At 42.8% G+C, this 17,682-nt stretch overlaps 2 protein-coding genes across 3 annotated transcripts in view; both read right to left on the reverse strand.

The window, feature by feature from the left end:
* Nucleotides 1-5,561, reverse strand: part of LOC114632088 (leucine-rich repeat-containing protein 37A3-like) — a 5,623-nt gene extending 62 nt beyond the window's left edge. The window contains exons 1-3 of the mRNA XM_028780558.1: nucleotides 4,778-5,561; nucleotides 3,489-4,621; nucleotides 876-2,564 (exon numbers count right to left, since the gene is read on the reverse strand). Coding sequence (XP_028636391.1) covers nucleotides 876-2,564; nucleotides 3,489-4,621; nucleotides 4,778-5,561 — 3,606 coding nt within the window. The remainder of the gene's footprint in view (nucleotides 1-875; nucleotides 2,565-3,488; nucleotides 4,622-4,777) is intronic.
* Nucleotides 5,562-13,607: 8,046 nt separating this feature from the next.
* Lyzl6 (lysozyme like 6) overlaps nucleotides 13,608-17,682 on the reverse strand; it is a 7,152-nt gene continuing 3,077 nt past the window's right edge. For both annotated transcript variants that reach the window (XM_028780705.1, XM_028780704.1), the window contains exons 3-5: nucleotides 16,769-16,927; nucleotides 15,702-15,780; nucleotides 13,608-13,931 (exon numbers count right to left, since the gene is read on the reverse strand). In XM_028780705.1, coding sequence (XP_028636538.1) covers nucleotides 13,862-13,931; nucleotides 15,702-15,780; nucleotides 16,769-16,927 — 308 coding nt within the window. In that variant the 3' untranslated portion in view covers nucleotides 13,608-13,861. The remainder of the gene's footprint in view (nucleotides 13,932-15,701; nucleotides 15,781-16,768; nucleotides 16,928-17,682) is intronic.

Genomic DNA, 17,682 nt, shown 5'->3' on the forward strand with positions numbered 1-17,682 from the left:
GGATGAGTTTTAGGCTCCTTTGGATTTGGAGGGTGGTGAGACCAACCCGGAGGTTGAGAAGACATGGTGAGTTCCTGATTGGATGACTGTTTAGGTTTTGTAGTTTTGAGAAAAAACAGATCTGGAGGTTCAACAACGGGTCCAATGGGAGGTTCTGCATAATGAAGGAAAATTGGTGGTGTTGCATGAGTTTTAGGATCCTTTGGATTTGGATGCTGATGAAACCAGTCAGGAGGTTGAGAAGACATGGTGAGTTCCTGATCTAATGGCTGTAATGGCATACTGATTGGGATTGCAGACTCAGCTTGACCCTCAACAGGAGCTAGAAGCTCCCTCTTCTTATACTCTAGAGGCTGAGCTGCAATTTTTTTATGTGATTTTGTAATCTGAGTTGGGTTTTCCTGTCCAGGTTTAGGTTTTGTAGTTTTGAGAAAAAACAGATCTGGAGGTTCAACTACGGGTCCAATGGGAGGTTCTGCATAGTGAAGGAAAATTGGTGGTGTTGGATGAGTTTTAGGCTCATTTTGATTTCGATTATGGTCTGACCAACCATGAGATTCTGAATGTATCGTAAGTTCCTGATCCATAGACTGTAATGGCACAGTGTGTGGTGTTGGAAATTCATTTTGTTCCAGTATTGGCATTGGAATTATCATATCTTGAGATTCTGAAGCTTCAGCTACATCTTCTTTAGTTGGTTGTGTAATTTGAGTTGTACTGTTTTGAATGCTTTGAGAATAGTCCTCCTCAGCATTAGGTTGACTATGTAAAGTAAGTTTTCGATCCAAATGTTGATTGGTGACAGCAGTTGGATTTAAATGCTGAATGTGAACATGCCCTGGATATATCCCCATAGGGTCCTTTGGCGTAGGAACCATAGCCTCATCTGGGATTGTATGGTCAGCCTCTCTAGTAGGTTCTGAATTTATAGTGAGTTCCAGGTCCAAAGGTTGATCTGTGGTTTCAGCTATGTTCAGATGCTGAGTTTGAAAGTGTTCTGGATATATCACCAGAGGGCGCTTTGGAAAATGAACTGTTATAGTCTTCTTCGAAATTGTAGAATGGTCAGCCTCTTTTGTAGGCTCTGAAGTTATGGTGAGTTCTAGATCCAATGGCTGAAGTGATGTTTGATACTCAGCTTGATCCTGACTTGGTGATGGAACTGTTACCTCCTGATATACAGGGGCTGGAACTACAATCTCTTTATGAGGTTCTGCAATTTGAGACGTGCTCTCCTGCACAGTTTGAGAAAGTTCTCCCTCAGTAGTAGGTTGTGGAGTTATGGTAAGTTCCAGATCCAGAGGTTGAACTATGCCTTTAGTTGGCTTTAGGTGCTGAACAGGAACTTGTTGTGGAAGTGTCATATGAGTGTAGCTTGGAAGAAAAGCACTAGTCTTCTTTGGAGTTGTAAAATATTCAGCCTCTTTAGTTGGCTCTGGAGTTATGGTGAGTTCCAGATCTAAGGGCTGAAACGAGACAGTGGGTAAGTTTGGATATTCAGCTTGATCCTGACTTAGTGTTGGAACTGTCACCTCCAGATAGACTGGGACTGGAATTACAACTGCTGAAGATGGTTCTGTGATCTGAGTTGTGCTGTCTTGTAGAGTTTGAGGAACGTCTCCCTCTGCAGTAGGTTGTGGAGTTACAGTAAGTTCCAGATCTGAAGATTGAACGGTGGCTTCAGTTGGATTTGGAGGCTGAGTGTGAACTTGTTCTGAATGTATCACCAGAGGGTGCTTTGGAGGATAAACTATTATAGTCTGCTGTGGAACTGTAGGATGGTGAGACTCTCTGGTAGCCTCTGGAGTTATGGTGAGTTCTAGGTCTAATGGCTGAGATGAGACAGTGGGTGAAGTTGGATACTCAGCTTGATCCTGACTTGGTGTTTGAACTGTCACCTCCTGATAGACTGGGACTAGAGCTATAACCTCTATAGGTGGTTCTATGATTATCTGAGATGTGCTGTCTTGTAGAGTTTGAGGAAGTTCTCCCTCAGCAGTGGGTTGTGGAGTTATGGTAAGTTCCAGATCTGAAGGTTTAACTGTGCCTTCAGTTGGGTTTGGATGCTGAACTTGTTCTGAATGTATCACCAGAGGGTGCTTTGGAGGATGAACTATTATAGTCTGCTGTGGAACTGTAGGATGGTGAGACTCTCTGGTAGCCTCTGGAGTTATGGTGAGTTCTAGGTCTAATGGCTGAAATGTGACAGTGGGTGAAGGTAGATACTCAGCTTGATCCTGACTTGGTGTCTGAACTATCACCTCCTGATAGACTGGGACTGGAACTACAAGCATTGTAGGTGGTTCTATGATCTGAGTTGTGCTGTCTTGTAGAGTTTGAGGAAGTTCTCCCTCAGCAGTAGGTTGTGGAGTTATGGTAAGTTCCAGATCCAAAGGTTGAACTGTGGCTTCAGTTGTGTTTGAATGCTGAGTGTGAACTTGAGGTGTGGTCTCCTGCAAAGTTTGAGCAAAGTTCTCCTTAGTAGGTTGCAGATTTATGGCAAGTTCCAGATCCAAAGGCTGAACTGTGGTTTTAGCTGAGTTTGGCTGCTGAGTCTCAACATGCTGTGGATATGGGATTTTCACTTGAGAATAAGTCTGTGGGTTTACAGTTCTCTTTGGTAGTATATGCTTACCCTCTGGAATAATTCCTGAAGTTACAGTGACTTCCGGGTCCAAAGGCCAAAATGAACCATTAGATGATATTATATACTCACCTTGATCCTGATCTGGTCTTGGAACTGTCATTTTCTGTCCTGGAATGTAAGTTATCATATTTTTCAGTGGTTTTGGAGGGTGATATGGAATCATGTTATGGATTAGAGAAAAATTTTCCACTCTAGGAGGTTTTAAGGCCTGAGCTGCAGTGGGCTGTCGCACTGGAAATGGTTTCAGATTTTCATGGAGGCCTTTGGGATGAGATTGGGTAATTTGATGATATAGAAAAGGTTCTAATCCCATAGTGTGACCTGGAGGTAGTTCTGAGGCTTCCTGATGAGTTGAAGAAAGATCTACCTGATTAGAGTTGTATGTTGTCTCAGCCATGGTCTCTTGAAAGGCTGGCGATTTGGTGTTGGAGAAATATGAAGGCTTTGAAAGGGTACTGGTCTTGACATGTGAAAATTCACCTTGCTCAGTAGAATCTATGGGCTGAGGTAGGTAGAGAATAGATCCATCCTCTAGAGAGGGCTCTGAAGTTATGGTAAGTGTTAGGTCCTCATGTTTAATGGTTGTTTTATATGATTTTGAATGTGCACTTCTGAATATTGCCTCTAGATCTTCAGGTGAAAGAAAGACGTCTGTCACTGAATGCCATGCTGAATTCTGCTGACTTGGAGAAGGTTCTACAGAAAACTCTTCAAGTTGGTTTGGGACCCCTTCACCAACTGGAGAATGCTGATCCTCTTCTGGGGTGGTTTGATACTGAGTTAGGATATTCTGTGATGCTGGAGAATGAACTTGGCCATGACCCAAGGGTGGACCTGTTACCTCATGGTGACCTGGAGGTTGAGCTATCTCTTCAGTAGGCAGCTCTAGACTATGTTTGGGAGACTCCTGCTGGGATGGAAAGGGTTCTCCTTCCTCAGAGATCTGTGATATTCCAGTTGTGTCTTCCTGCTGGCTTAAAGGTTTATCATACAGAATAGGTTCTAGAGATTGAGACAGAACACCCTGTTGATTTGTCAGGAATTCGACCTCTTCAGGAGCTGCTGCAGCATCATGATAGACAGGAGAAGTTCCCATCTCTATGGGGTTTTCTGTTATGGTAATATCCAGATCTGAAGGTTGACCAGTCACATCTGACAAGCTAGAATGCTGAGCCTGATAATGATTTGAGGGCAAAACTGTCACTTCATGATTCTCTGGAAATTGAGCTGGTTGTTCCGTTGTAGAACTTTTAAACTCTTCACCATACTCTGAGGCTTGAACTGGTACCTCCAGCTGGCTTTCAAATTGACTTTCCCCAGGAGTCTCAGAAGCCTGAGCTGGAGGCTCCTCCTCTTTGAGAAAGGGTTCAATATAATCAGAATACTCTAAAGCATGCACTGGAAACTCCTGCTGGGCCAGAAAAGAGTCAATCTCCTTGATAGGCTCCAAAGTTATAGTAAGTGTCACAGCCACAGGTCTAACTGTAACATTTGGCAAGTGATATCGGTAATCTTCATTTTGAGTTGGCTGGATTTCATGAATTGGTGAAGTTTCAGCTACAGTCTCAATAGGGGACTCTGGAGCTCCAAATGGAGCCTCTTGCTCAACTAGAGGGAATACTGTAGGCTGAACTGAGGCTCCTGGCTGGTTTTCAGAACCTGATCCTACCTCCTCAGGAGACTCAGAAAGTTGAATTGGTTGCTCTAGTTCACTGAGAGAGGATTCATCCTCCAAAACAGGGCCTAAATGTTGAGATAGATCTTCCTGTTGGGTTGGTAAGGGCCCTACCTCCTCTGAATCCTCCTGAGGCTGAACTGAAGATTCCAGATAAATTCCAGGAGATTCACTTTCCTCAGAAGGTTCAGCTGGCTGCTGCTGCTGCTGGTTAAGAAAAAGTTCGGCTCCAACAAGAGGACCTGGAGTCTGAGTTGGAGTCTCCTCCTCATATGGAGATGACTCAACTTCCTTTATAGACTCAGAAGTTATTTTAAGTTCTGTATCTACAGGCTTACCTGTAATAGTGGGCAAAGTATAATGGAGTGAATGGTGAGCTGGGTCTTCTTTTTGAATTAAAGATTCATCTTCCTCAGGGGACTGTGGGAAATAATCTAGAGCTTCCTGTTTGGGGTTCTCTGGATTTCGAGTTTGTGTCTCCATCTGGTTGAGTTCAACCTGCTCTAAGAGCTCAGGAGCTTCATCTGCCTTCTCCTGGGATTGCAGAGGAAGGTTATAAGAATGAGGTTCATTCATAGTCAGATCTTCGTAATAATCATCCATGATTTGTTTCTGAACTTGAAGTTTTCCAACAACCACTTTAGCAAGTTTCTTGTGCTGAGCTAGATCCTTCTTCAAGTTCTTGGGTGAAACAATGAACGTTGTTGCTTTTGAACTCTGGCTGTCTAGCGGTGGAACAACTATTTCATACAACTGATTATCTGCAGCCCCAACTAGACTGGCAGTACTTTTGAACTCAGGCAGAGTGGGAGCCTGATTTTGATCCCCACTTAGCGTTAAAATATTCCCTGGCTGCTTCCCAGTTGGTATCAGCTTGTTGGTCAGATCCTTATGGGGAACGAGCTCCTCAGACTCTGGGTTCAGCTTCCGAAAAGTACTAGGGTCCTGGAACGGAAGTAAACTGTCAGTCAACTCCTCAAGTGGGGACAACATCTCTCTGGAAACAGAGGACCCCAGGTAATCAACAGCCCCTATGTCTGTCTTGGATATTCGAGTATGTGCAGCTTTAGGTGGATGATCAGAAGGGTGCCAAGACCAGACCTTGGTTGGCATCCAGGGCTCTGAAGTCAACTGGACTGGATTTCCAGTGAACTCTGGAATGGGAACAGCTGGGGCCAGCAGCCACAAAAGTTGCCACGTGAAGAGAAGCCTTCGTGCGCCAAAGTGCAGTGGAGACATGACATGCAGTAGAGACTGATCCACAGTGCTGCCCCACACTGGCAGGAAATGAATGAAAGCCCTCGGAATCTTGGCAACCAGCTTGCCCTGCCCCGCCCTTTATTTATGACAGTTGACCTTTGTTACAAAACCATTACTGAGCAGGGTTCCAGTTGGATTCTGCTTGTTCTCTTGCCTGTAATCTTTTTTTCCTGGGCCTTATCTTGGAGTATCTGTATCCTGTTTCTTGCTTCTGTAGCATCTTCCTATTGTCCACAGTAGACTGATCAATGAAATAAGCACCAAATAATATCTGTTGTTAGGACTTTAAGAATAATGTTTAATTACAATAAAGTCATACATTTTTATTATTATTGTATAGTGGATAAGGCAAACGCTCCAACATGCATGCAGAACTCCAAGAACACCTTATGGAGTTTGTTCTCTCTTTCCACTTTTAGGAGGCTTCTAGGAATGGAACTCTGATCACAGGTTTGCATTATGAGGTGGCAAGTACTTTTATCTGTTGAGCTGCCTGCAGGCCATGAATATAAACTTAATCATAAATTACTATCTTCAAGTTTTTGCCTCTCATAGACCTTTTTAACATAGACCTTCTGTAATGTCCTTAACCTTTCTGGGTTTGTCCTAAATTTTGATGTACATTTTGGAATACTGATTACTTTAGGACAGAGTTACAATACTCATCTCATCTGAAAGCATTTTTTAACCATTTTTACCAAAATGTATTTTATATCTATGCCCCTTTTTGTGTTTCTTTTCTCAATTGATTGCTTTGTTATACTTTCTTTACAAATTAGAAAACATTTTATGTCATACTTCATAATGACACATAGATAAGTAGGATGTTTCTACACTGCAACAGTACTCTGAGATACACAGCTTTATACTTAGGTGTCAAAATTAAGCATAAGCCCACCTCATACAGAAACAGAGGACATGGCCACTCAGCAAGGATAAAGCTAATAGACTCAGTGAGATTCTGTTGCCATACACAGTTGAGAAAAAAATATTAAGAAACTTTATGTTCATGTTATCTGAGAATAGCTGACTACTCTAGTTATTTAAGCATTTGCTGGAGGCGGGAAACTATGGCATCCACAATCCATAAGAGTCCCAAGGTCCTTTTTGCTCTGTGTTGGTAATAACCTAGAGGTTATACTATGCCACTCTTTCCTTGAGCTAGGAAAATGGAATGACATACTCTTTATGAAGAGACTGGCTGTTAGACTTTACTCAGATTCTTCTTGGTTGGGACACAAATGTCTTCTGATGTTTGCTGATATCTCAATATGCAGAGAAGTTCACTCCACCCAGATGGAAGGAACTCAGTCATTCGGTTGAGTAAGATCTATCCTTTCTGAGCTTCAGGAACATCACAAAGTTAAAGTTGCTTCAACTTTAAACCTGTTAAAAAACATAAATGGTCTCTTCAAGTAAACAAAAAAGATATTTACTTTAAATACAAAAGTAAGTTCTATGTCTAAATATACCCATAGCTATAACCTCCTTTGTGTTTCAGTCTGTATCATTGCTTTTCTTTTGGACACTCTTGGTATGCATATTCTCAATAATGTATAAATGATTATAACCTCCCACTATTTTCTTATTAATTATTCCATCATTGACTCTACTTCTTAGACTTGTTCTCTTTACCACATTAATACAGAATTTTTGTATGTAACTATCAGTAATTTCTTCAAGTCAAAGAGAACTTCTTGCTAAGACACTGAAGACAACTGTCTAAGAATAGGTGTCTGACAAGACCTGATGGCTCTTAATATCTGTCAGCAACACAAGGAAAACCTGAGTCATTATTAAACAGAATGATGACTGCCCTAGATCCAACCAAATAAATTAATTTTTAAATGCTTGTAAGAATAATAATTGTTCTGTGCTTACATCCATAACTCTTAGACCATTATCCTAGTGAGGAAAGGCAGTCATAACACAGCATCTGGCTAACTGGCTTTACTTTAGGTACATTCTGATAGGACTCATTGTCACTGCCCCTAATCTCTTCCAGAAGTTCCTGGTGCCAGTTTAGGGATCTAAGCCAAAAATATGGCATGAATCTTACACAGGTTTAAAATTGGCAGGTGGAAGTTATACTTCGTGCAGACTCTTGCCTTCTGTAGATCAAGACTTGAATCACGCACTGAGCAAAATTGGTTGGTAGAATTGATGCTGGTGAGCCTATTCTACTCCATCATTAGCACCCCTGCTTCCGACTTAGACCCCCTAGCCTTATAACCAGTCTAGGGGAAAAAAACCCTCAGAAACAATTGAACTATCCTTTCAACACTGGATTTAGTCATTGCTTAAGCCATTCCATAAGAAGTCAAAAAACTAGATGTTTACACAAAAGTTTATGGAAATATTTAGATAATGGTTTGCCAAGGTATTTGAAGACTCTGAAGACATTTGGATTTGGGCAACTATTTTAGCATAAAGGCAAGTCCTTAACCAGGAAGTAGAGAAACATGATTCCCTATTTCCTCCAAAGCTTCTGGGCAAGTCAACTCTCCTCCTGTAATTTTAAAAGTTCTGTCAAGTATATGCTTAATAAAAAATTTGTCACTGGAAAAAAAGAGTTCTAGAAAGAAAATAATAATGCATCACTCCTCTATTCCTCTCTCCACACTGAGAACAAGGTTCCTCCAGTTCATACACAGACTCTTTGGGGGCATCAACAACTCAAGGGCTTCTGTGTTCATGGGACATTAGCACCACTTCTGCAACACAGAATAACTAAAGCCTGTAAAGCTACTAGGAGTTTAAATTAAAGTCCACTCTAGAATATTCTCATATTCTCTCTCTCTCTCTCTCTCTCTCTCTCTCTCTCTCTCTCTCTCTCTCCCTCTCTCTCTGTGTGTGTGTGTGTGTGTGTGTGTGTGTGTGTGTGTGTCTTTCTCTGTCTCTCTGTGTGTGTTTTACTGACATTAAAATCAAAGGCCTTATGAGTATTAGGCAAGCTCTTTACCACTGAGTCACAACCCCAGAATTCCTAAAATTTTAATAAAAATATTTTAAAAACCCATCCAACAATCCCAGCTAACAATGAGGTATCCTATACCTTCGAAATCAATTAACATTTGCAAAGGAACTACTAGATGCTGGCAGTTTGATTACATACTTCAGAAGCAGTGAAGAAAATATGGACTATCCAAATGATGTGGTTTATTCTAAGTGGTAGATTAATTCATATATATCCACTTACTTTCAACAGTAGTTGTCCTCTTGCATGTTCTCCACATAATCCAGTTCAATTCTTTTTGTCTAAAGTCTTTGATTATGTTGACATGAAAGTATGGTTAGTCAAAGTCTATAAAGTGTTCTTCATGACTCTGTTGGACCAATGGAAACAAAGGTTGTAATACTACTGTTCTTGGCATTGTGAGCCATTTAGGACCAGAGCCTGATGTCAAGCTGCCTTATATTTGGTATTAAGATAAAGCTAGACACAAGAGACTTACAATACCATAATCTGCCAGAGATTCTATTTTATACTTGGAATGCAATGTTCGTTTTACAGAGTGGGTGTGAAGATTAAATGGCATAAGAAAAACATTTTTAACTGTATTCAGAAAGAACCTAAATAAATGCTTTTTTTTTTAAAGTCACAGCACTTTCAGGTATCATTTTCAGGACACATGATTTACTAGTTGCCCTCTCTTGGTGGACAGTGATAATAACAAGGTAGTCCTACAGAGAAAAGCATAAAATTGTAAGTGAGCAAAGGCATGCTTCGGTCTTCACATCTAACAGCTCCTACTGCAGAATATGATCCAATGCAGAGGAGATGAACTGGCCACTCATCTCCTCTCCAAACTGCTAATCTATTAAAAGGAAGAAATACACCTATCTCTTTGAATTTTACAGGCAACTAGAACTATAAGAAAAGTTCTTCTGTATTACTACACTTCTGTGAGAATGCAAATTCTTCCTAACATTAACTCTAAATATTTTACAAACATTTTGGATTTTTTCTTTTCTTTTTTCTTTTTTCTCTTTTTCTTTCTTTCTTTCTTTTTTTTTTTTTTTTTTTTTTTTTTGACAAGGCCTCATATAACTGGATTCTCTTTGTTGCCCCAGGACAATATTGAACTTCTGATCCAATTTGAGTTGGAGTGTTAGGATTAGAAGTATATACCAATCTACCCACTTTTGAAATTTTAATGTGATGTTAGAAATAGAAGCCCATTTCATGCTAGGCAAGCACTTACTCTATCAAATGAACTATTTCCCAGCCATACAGTACAATAGTTCTTTCAAAGATATCTACTTCAATTTTTTAAAAGTGTTATATATTCATAAGATTTAAACAATACAAAATAAATAAACAATACAAAATAATAAATTATTAGTAGCCTATGGACCTGTTTATGCACCTTAATTCTCTGTCACAAGTCTATAAGCAAATAAGCATCTGATAGGCCAATATTTTGCTCTTTTCCAGGACCAAGCATAGTTTATACTATGTACTAGAGGACTGATAATATGTCAACTGAATGAGTGAATGAATGAATGAATGAATGTTTTTAAAATGAAATTGCTTTCTCTATCTGAAGATCTAAAACTGCCTGTTAGAAATGTCCAGTACTGCAAGGGAGACTGGCTGTATATGTCACAGTGGGATTCCTCTGGAATCCAGGAAGCACAGAGTTGTTACCTCAGATAAGCTTAGCATAGTTATTTCTGGCAGTCACCTTTCTTCATGAAGAGAAAATGGAATAAAAAAAATTTTAGGGTGCTTTATACCCTTTCTTGATGTTATTTTAAACATTATTCTCTTTTTTATATTTATAAAAGGTGTGTGTGTGTGTGTGTGTGTGTGTGTGTGTGTGTGTGTGTTGGGGGTGGGGGACAAGGCAGAACTACCTATATTCACTGGATCTAAAAGAATAATTATAGTTAAACCGGTAACAAGGCAGGAGGGTGAATAATAGGCAAGGCTCTGCAATAATTATGACTTCACTTACTCAGTGATGGGCTTAACTTGTAAAACTCTTAAAACCTAAGATTTATAAAATGGTTTCAGTTTCCAAAAACCAATAAAAACTCACTACTGCTTTGTAATTTCTCCAGTGACATCTATACTATACACATGCTTGGACCTACTCACAGGTTAGAAACAGATCACAATAGTTAAAGTGTCTGACAGATGATATCTTCAGTCATTAGAAGTGGATGGTCTAGAATGGAAGAGAGTGTTGAACAACGTACAGAGGTAGAGATAGTGTAACACTACACTATTGAGTAGTTTACAGATTCAATAGAAGCTACATGGACAAACATAGGCAGCAAGGAAGGATCAAGTGGTCAATCACTGCAGGTGTCTGAACTGAGGAACTTAGTGAAAAGTTGCCATGAAGCAAGTTCTTGGAAATTAAATTGGTTGGCATGTTGACATGGAAGGGAGTTTCTACAATACCTCGATGGAGCCCGTTTTCTGGGAACTGAAGGGAGTTTTGATAGACAGCTTAAAAGTGGTCAAGATAAACTATCCCGTTTGGATTACTAATGACAGGTTTACCTTACACATCTTAAATCCAGAGACAAGCAACAGAACCCAATCTTGTGAATTCTTAAATTTAAAGGCAACAAAAACTGATGCTGAATATTCTACATGAGTAGACTTGGGTTTGACTTCTCACAAGTCACTGCTACAAACCTAATCTACATATATCATGTAACCGTAACAAGCACGAAGAAGTCTGGAGCTGCACCTGGAAGTGCGGTATGAACCAGAGAGCAGCACAAACACTAGCTCACTGCCCAACATGGCACTTTACTCCAGATCCCTCATTTGTACCCACCTTCACGGGCCACGTCTGAAAACGATGCTTCCAGTCGCAAGCGTCCCTGACCTAGTAAAACTTGATGATGGTGTAGAAACCCGGGTGGACCACTTCAGGATTCGGGAAGATCCGGATTATATATACAGAAGGCCAAACTGGGAGACCACTGCGAACAGAGAATGCTGTGGGAGGCCCACGACCTGAGCGTTGACCTCAGCTCCACTCCCGAGCATTCCTCCCTGCACGAACGCCGGGCTTCCTGAGGAGGAGCCGAGTGTGTGAGACGCGCGGATGGCTAAGGGCGCCTAGCTAGCTCACTGACGGCTGGTCCTCTAGCCCTTCGTCCAAAGTATTACCTGTAGCCGAAACTCAAAGCCAGAGGGATCCGGATTCCCCAGGCGCGGAAGGTGGCCTCATCCATCCTCTCCTCAGCACAGCCCCTCACTTGCAAGGCCTAGGCCTGAGGGCCCAGAGTTCAAGCTCCCACTCAATGCTTTCGTGCCCCAGCCTCTACCCCTACTCCTTACTCTCACTGCGCCTGCGCAAGCAACGCCCCGCACAGGCGCACAAGCGAGGGCCATGAACGGCAGGCGGCCAGCATCCTAGTCACCAGGCTGACCTCTGTTTCTCAATCCTCAACTCCAGTTGCACCACTCCAGCGCTAGAGTTGACGCTAATTCCCCTATCGAAGCGTATTTTTAAGGGTAGATTTGCAGGATCTAATTGGCATCACCTTCACTTCCGGAAGAGAGTAAATAGTAGGTAGGTAGCACTGTCCTACCTACTGGTGGGAAATGACTTCTAAAGATGGGTTCCTTGAAGTTAACTTTAAGGGGTTTAAAATATGCTAGATTAAGCAGAACCCAATCACTGGGGGTCTAGCGGTTGAAAAGTTTAAAGACATGTCCCTGGTTGTCCTGGAGTTTCTAGTGGTGTATGTATGTGGACTTGGACCGGGGCGGGATGAGTGAAGTGAGGGGAAGAAAATTTGGAAAGGGATCAAAATGGATCCAAATAACTACTGGAGCTGGTGGTGCCTAAGAAAGGTGTTCCGGAAGATATAATGGGCTACTTATGGGAATAATTCTCAGAGAGAAGGTGAGGCCTAAGGCTCAATAATTCTAAGTTGTCAGAGGCCAACAGGACTCTGCAGAACGTGTAAGTTTAATAACAGCCCTCAGATCCTTACTGGTTTATGATGGCGTTCTCACCTGTCCTCAACAAAATAACAAAAGGACAGTAGCCCTTGTCTGGCACTAGCTAACCAACGTGTATAAATTTTAGTAAATACTCAATTGCCCACTGCGATGTTTGTGGATGTCTCTGTGTGTCTAGGAGGGAATTTCTAGAAACATTTTGACGGAGGAAGGAAGACCTACTTGAATGTTAGATGATACCATCCCACAGGCTAGGATTCTGGGCCAATCAAAAAGGAGAAGGTGAGCTGAGCTGAGCACCAACATTTACCTCAGCCTCCTAACTACAGATGCCATGTGACCAACTGTCTCACACTCTTCCTGCCATGTCAGCTGGGATGGACTGGACTCTCAAACTGGGAGTCAAAGAATAAAAAAATAAAAATAAAAATAAAAACCTTGGGGTTTTTTTCCAGTTATTTTGGCACAGCAGTAAGACAGGCATCTAATACAACGCTCTTCTGGTTTTAGTTATTGATTGACATCCTACTTGCTTGGGAAATACAAAAATCAGGAAACCAGTAAATCATCAGATCCTTGGTCTGACTGCTGATACAGTTAAATCTTGGGATAGAAGGATAAGTTAATACTAGTCTGAGTTAATACTCCAGTTTAGTTAGACACTACTGATAGTGGCTGTGTGGAGGACATCCCCCCAACTGTCCCTTTTCTGACTTTATTATTATTACTATTATTATTATTAATCTAGATTCTCAATCTCTCTGTATCATTTGTACTTGTTACCATAGCTTTGTCTCAGTTCCACTTTCTCCACTTCAATCCCAGACCCTCCGCACTATATCTGATCTTCAATTTACCTTTAAAAACAGTTGTCTGGCACTAGCTAACCAACGTGTATAAATTTTAGTAAATACTCGATTGCCCACTGCGATGTTTGTGGATGTCTCTCCTTTGCCACCTTAATTATGAATACCCAAGAGTAACAGATACACTTGTCTTCCTTTTTCTTGGGCCTAGAACACTCTTAAAGCGGTAGGTACACAAATGTAACTGGAAATAAATACATTCTTTGGCCATGGTGTGCTTTAATAAATTTTGAAACATATAATTGTATTTATTTGACCTCTTCTTGGTTTGCAAATAATAGGAACAAAGGAACTGGGCCTGGATGAACACAAGCAGAGAGCCGAGGTAAGACGTTTCCCCCTGGGACTCTGGCCAGTTTTACTTGTGAGTGGGAAGAGAAGAAAGTAACAGGTGAAGGCAAGACGATGAAATAGTGAAGGGTGTCCAAGGAGTACAGGGGTCCTGGAGTGACTCCCCAGTAGGTCTGCACCCTGGTTCATACCAGATGGCATCCCGTCATCCAGTAGGAGAGTGGCCGTCCTAAACAGTGCAACCTCCATTCTACCCTGTGGAGTTAAAAACAGAAGGTTTTTGCTCTCTGTATAAGTGCTGTTTCTCCACACACTAACTCAGTTCTTCGGAGTCCTCCCTGAAGAGCAACCCCTAGAATCCTCTTCATTCCTAGCAGGGCTGACCCTTCTGATTCTTCTTTAAGGTTCCCTCACCCCTAGGGCTTACCCTTTTTCCTCATTTAGTAAGTGTCCACATTTTCAAATCCTCATTTCCCTTTGAAGGTGGGTGGCACTATTTTATAGGATTTAGAGTTAGTTAAAATCCTTGAACCTACCCTTCAGAAAGGAGCAGCCCTTATCATCGTTAATGGTCTTTCCTGGATCTTGTATTGACCATGCAAGGCTCATAACTCTGTACCTCTTTACACATTCCTGTAGATGGAGCCATTTGTATTAGTTACATGTCCAGAGAAGTGGTCCCCTGTGCATCCAGCTTTGAGGAGCTAAAAGCTTTGGGGTATCTGTCCCACTAAGGGGCCCCCTTTAACAGGAAACATTATTATGAGAGGTCCCCTGCAGGAGAGACGTTTGTATTATTTAAATCTTCTCATGCTTTCAGCTAATTAGAACAAGGAGGGAACTACTGGTCCACACTGAACCAATTAGAGTCTCTATTTCTGGAACTTTGACCAGGTCTTGTCTAATAGTCCTCTTAGGGCTTTAAGTTGTAGACTTGGAAGGCTGTAGTCTGCCTTGTGTGTTGGGGAACAAAGGATGCTGGTTTGCAGAGAACAGTGGCTTACATATGCAGTGGAAGCAGAACTGGTCGTGGGAAGCCTCTGCCTTTTTCCTAGCTTCCCCTGAGGTTCCTGCTCTCTCCTGAGACCTAGTTGCTGCATCCCTTGAGTGGGCTCAATAAGAGACCTTCTCTTGAAATAAATTTCTGGGCTGGGGATGACTCCCAAGCCTAGGGACCTGAGTTGGAATTCCCCCAAACCCACATGCTGGGTAGGCTTCCCTGCATGCCTGTAATTCCAGTGTTCAGAAGGCTGGGACAGCGGATTCCTGGAGCAAACTGATTAGCCAGACTAGCCAAATCTGTGAGCTCTGGGTACAATCTAGAGACCCTGACTCAGGGAATAAGGTGAAGAGGATTGGGAAAGATTCCTGCCATCAACATCAGGCCCACATACACATGTATGCAGACGTGCATACCACACACACATGCACACACGTGCTAAAAATAAATAACCCAAAGCATCTAAATGTATGAATATATAAGGTTCTCTCTACTGGCTCAAGTTGCTTTCTCTTATTGCAATCAGAAATTATTAATACAATGTTAGAGAAGAAACCAACTCGGATGCTAGGACAAAGAGTGCTGAGACCATCCACTACCCCCATCTTTTTTCCTTCTTAAAAAATTTTTTTGAGATTTTTAATTTTTATTTTGTATGTAAAAGTGTTTGTTGGGTGGAGGTCTGGGCACCACGCGTGTGCAGGGCCAGTGGAGGCCAGAAGAGGGTAGTGATTCCCCTAGGATTGGAGTTGTTGGTGGCTGTGATCTGTCCTGTGGGTGCTAGGAATTGAACCAGGGTCTTCTGAAAAAGCAGACAGTGGTATTAATCACTGGGCAGTCTCTCCAACCCCACATTTCTCTAAAGCTCTGTAAGGGAGTGCCCACAACTCTTTGGCTGTTGCTCCTCGCTCTGTCATGTCCTCCCTGGGGCTCTACCCACTAACTTCATCCCATCAATCCTCCTGCTAGTCCTCTCATGGGTTCTCCCACCAGTCCTCCCAGCAGTCCTCCCATATCCTCCTCACCAGTTCTTCATCCCTCCGGATGCAGACACAATCTTTTTTGCACAGTGGATGGATGAAATGAGGTTGGGATTCAGTAGTTCTGAAAAGAAGGAAGAGGTCACCTGTGATGGATACAAGGGCTAATCCCAAAGACCAGACAGACGCCATCTTGTCAACCTAAGGCTTGAGCATTTCCAGGTTAGGGAAGGCCTCCATCCTGGGGACACCTTAGATATTCCTACAGTGGCTGGCAGAGATGGGAAGTGGGGCCAGGAGGAGACTGGACTCAGGCCCCTGCTCTTCCTCTAGCCAGGGTAGGTAATGGTTCACCCAAAGTTTGCAGCATTTCTGGCATAAGGGATGCCAAAACAGAGATCAAGAAAAGGCCCTCCTTATAGGGAAATCTATAGGTGTGAAGCCTAGGGATATCAAGGTAGGAAGAATTCACCCACCCTGTCAAGCCTCCTGGATTAACTTTGAGACAGGGAATTTGTACCTGACTTTTGATTTGCCCATTAGCCTGAGTACTATTGAATGGACATATCTGAGCCTTCAAGGCCACAAGTCACATTCATTTCTAGACCAACTGCCTCCCTCTCCCTTCTCTCTTCTTCCCTCCCTCCCTCCTCCCTTCTTTCCTTTCTCCCTCCCTTCCTCAGACAGTATCTCATTGTATGTCCCCAGGCCAGCCTTGAGTTTCTGAGCTCTGACAATCCTCCTGCTCCAACCTTCTGAGTGGATGATACTACATAACAGCACCGTGGCTTTTCTCTGAGCCTGAGTTTGCTCATCTGAGAAGCAGGGCTCATAAGCAGTTTCTACTGTGTGGAAAGGTGGGCAAAATGACCTGTGTGTATACTGTGCTCTCTATATAGCGTGCTGTCAGTCCTTCTGGGCTCAAGGGACCCTCCAGACCTCCTGCAAGGATGGAACAACTGTGGTATTATTCATCTGCTCAGTCAAGGGATTCCTTGCTCTTTAAACCACCCCTGGAAGGACATACCCAGGCAGTGCCTGGGAAGGAAGGCCCTGTAAGTAGAGCCTAGCCTCCTCTCTCCTCTCTCTCACCCTAGGGCTCCCAACCAGACCTTGACAGTCAGTTCTGCAGAAGTTCTCTGAATGACTCTGGTAGTCGTTGCACCAGTAGCGGCTGTTGATCTGGAAGACGCCATAGTCGAAGCTACCATCTACGTTCTCATTCACCTTGGATATGTTGAACTTGCTTTCCACAAAAGCCAAGCATAGCCCTTAGAAAGGAGAGAAAAGGGACTCTCTGTAGGAAGGGTCTGAACTGAGTGCGTAGGGAGTTGGCAAAAAAAGGGGGCGGAGCAAGGCACCAGGAGGGAGAACGAGGCCCAAGAGGCTAGCCGTGCCTGAAGAGCTAGAAACAGCTCCTCCTTCCTGTCCTTCGGTCCATTGCCCCGTCCATTTGTACAGCCATCCCCCCGTCCTTACCCCTACTTAATGCTTTATACACTTGCTGAGTGCCTACTGTGTGCCAGGAGCTATGCACAGCCAAATAGGCTAGTACTGACTTCAAGGGGCCTAGTACAGATCGAACAAAAGTACAAACGTATGGACTTAACACGGGGGGGGGGGGGGGGGAAGAGAGAAGAAGGGAGGGAAGAGAGAGAGAGAGAGAGAAAGAGAGAGAGATTGAGCAGGATAAGTGGAAAAGGTATCACAAGGCAGGTGTGTACAAATTTTAGATGGAGAGGAGAGCTTCCTTCCACACAGCCTTAGCGTTGGCTGTTCCTTTGGCCTAGAATGCTTTTCTTCTGGTCATGTGGTTCTTTCATTCAGCACTGCCCAGGGTCGCTTCCTCAGAGTCTTCCCCTGACTTCAGTTTCAACAGTGTTACCCATGTCCACATGTTCATTTTTTATGTTTTTAGAAATTTGTGTGTGTGAAAAAGAAAGAGATAGACAGGAGACAGGAGAGAGACAGAAGGAGGGAGGAAGGGAGGGAGAGAGGGAGGGAGGGAGAGAGGGAGGGAGGGAGG

Source organism: Grammomys surdaster, unplaced genomic scaffold (assembly GCF_004785775.1).
Source record: "Grammomys surdaster isolate TR1022 unplaced genomic scaffold, NIH_TR_1.0 371, whole genome shotgun sequence".
In the NCBI taxonomy this organism is placed as follows: Eukaryota; Metazoa; Chordata; class Mammalia; order Rodentia; family Muridae; genus Grammomys; species Grammomys surdaster.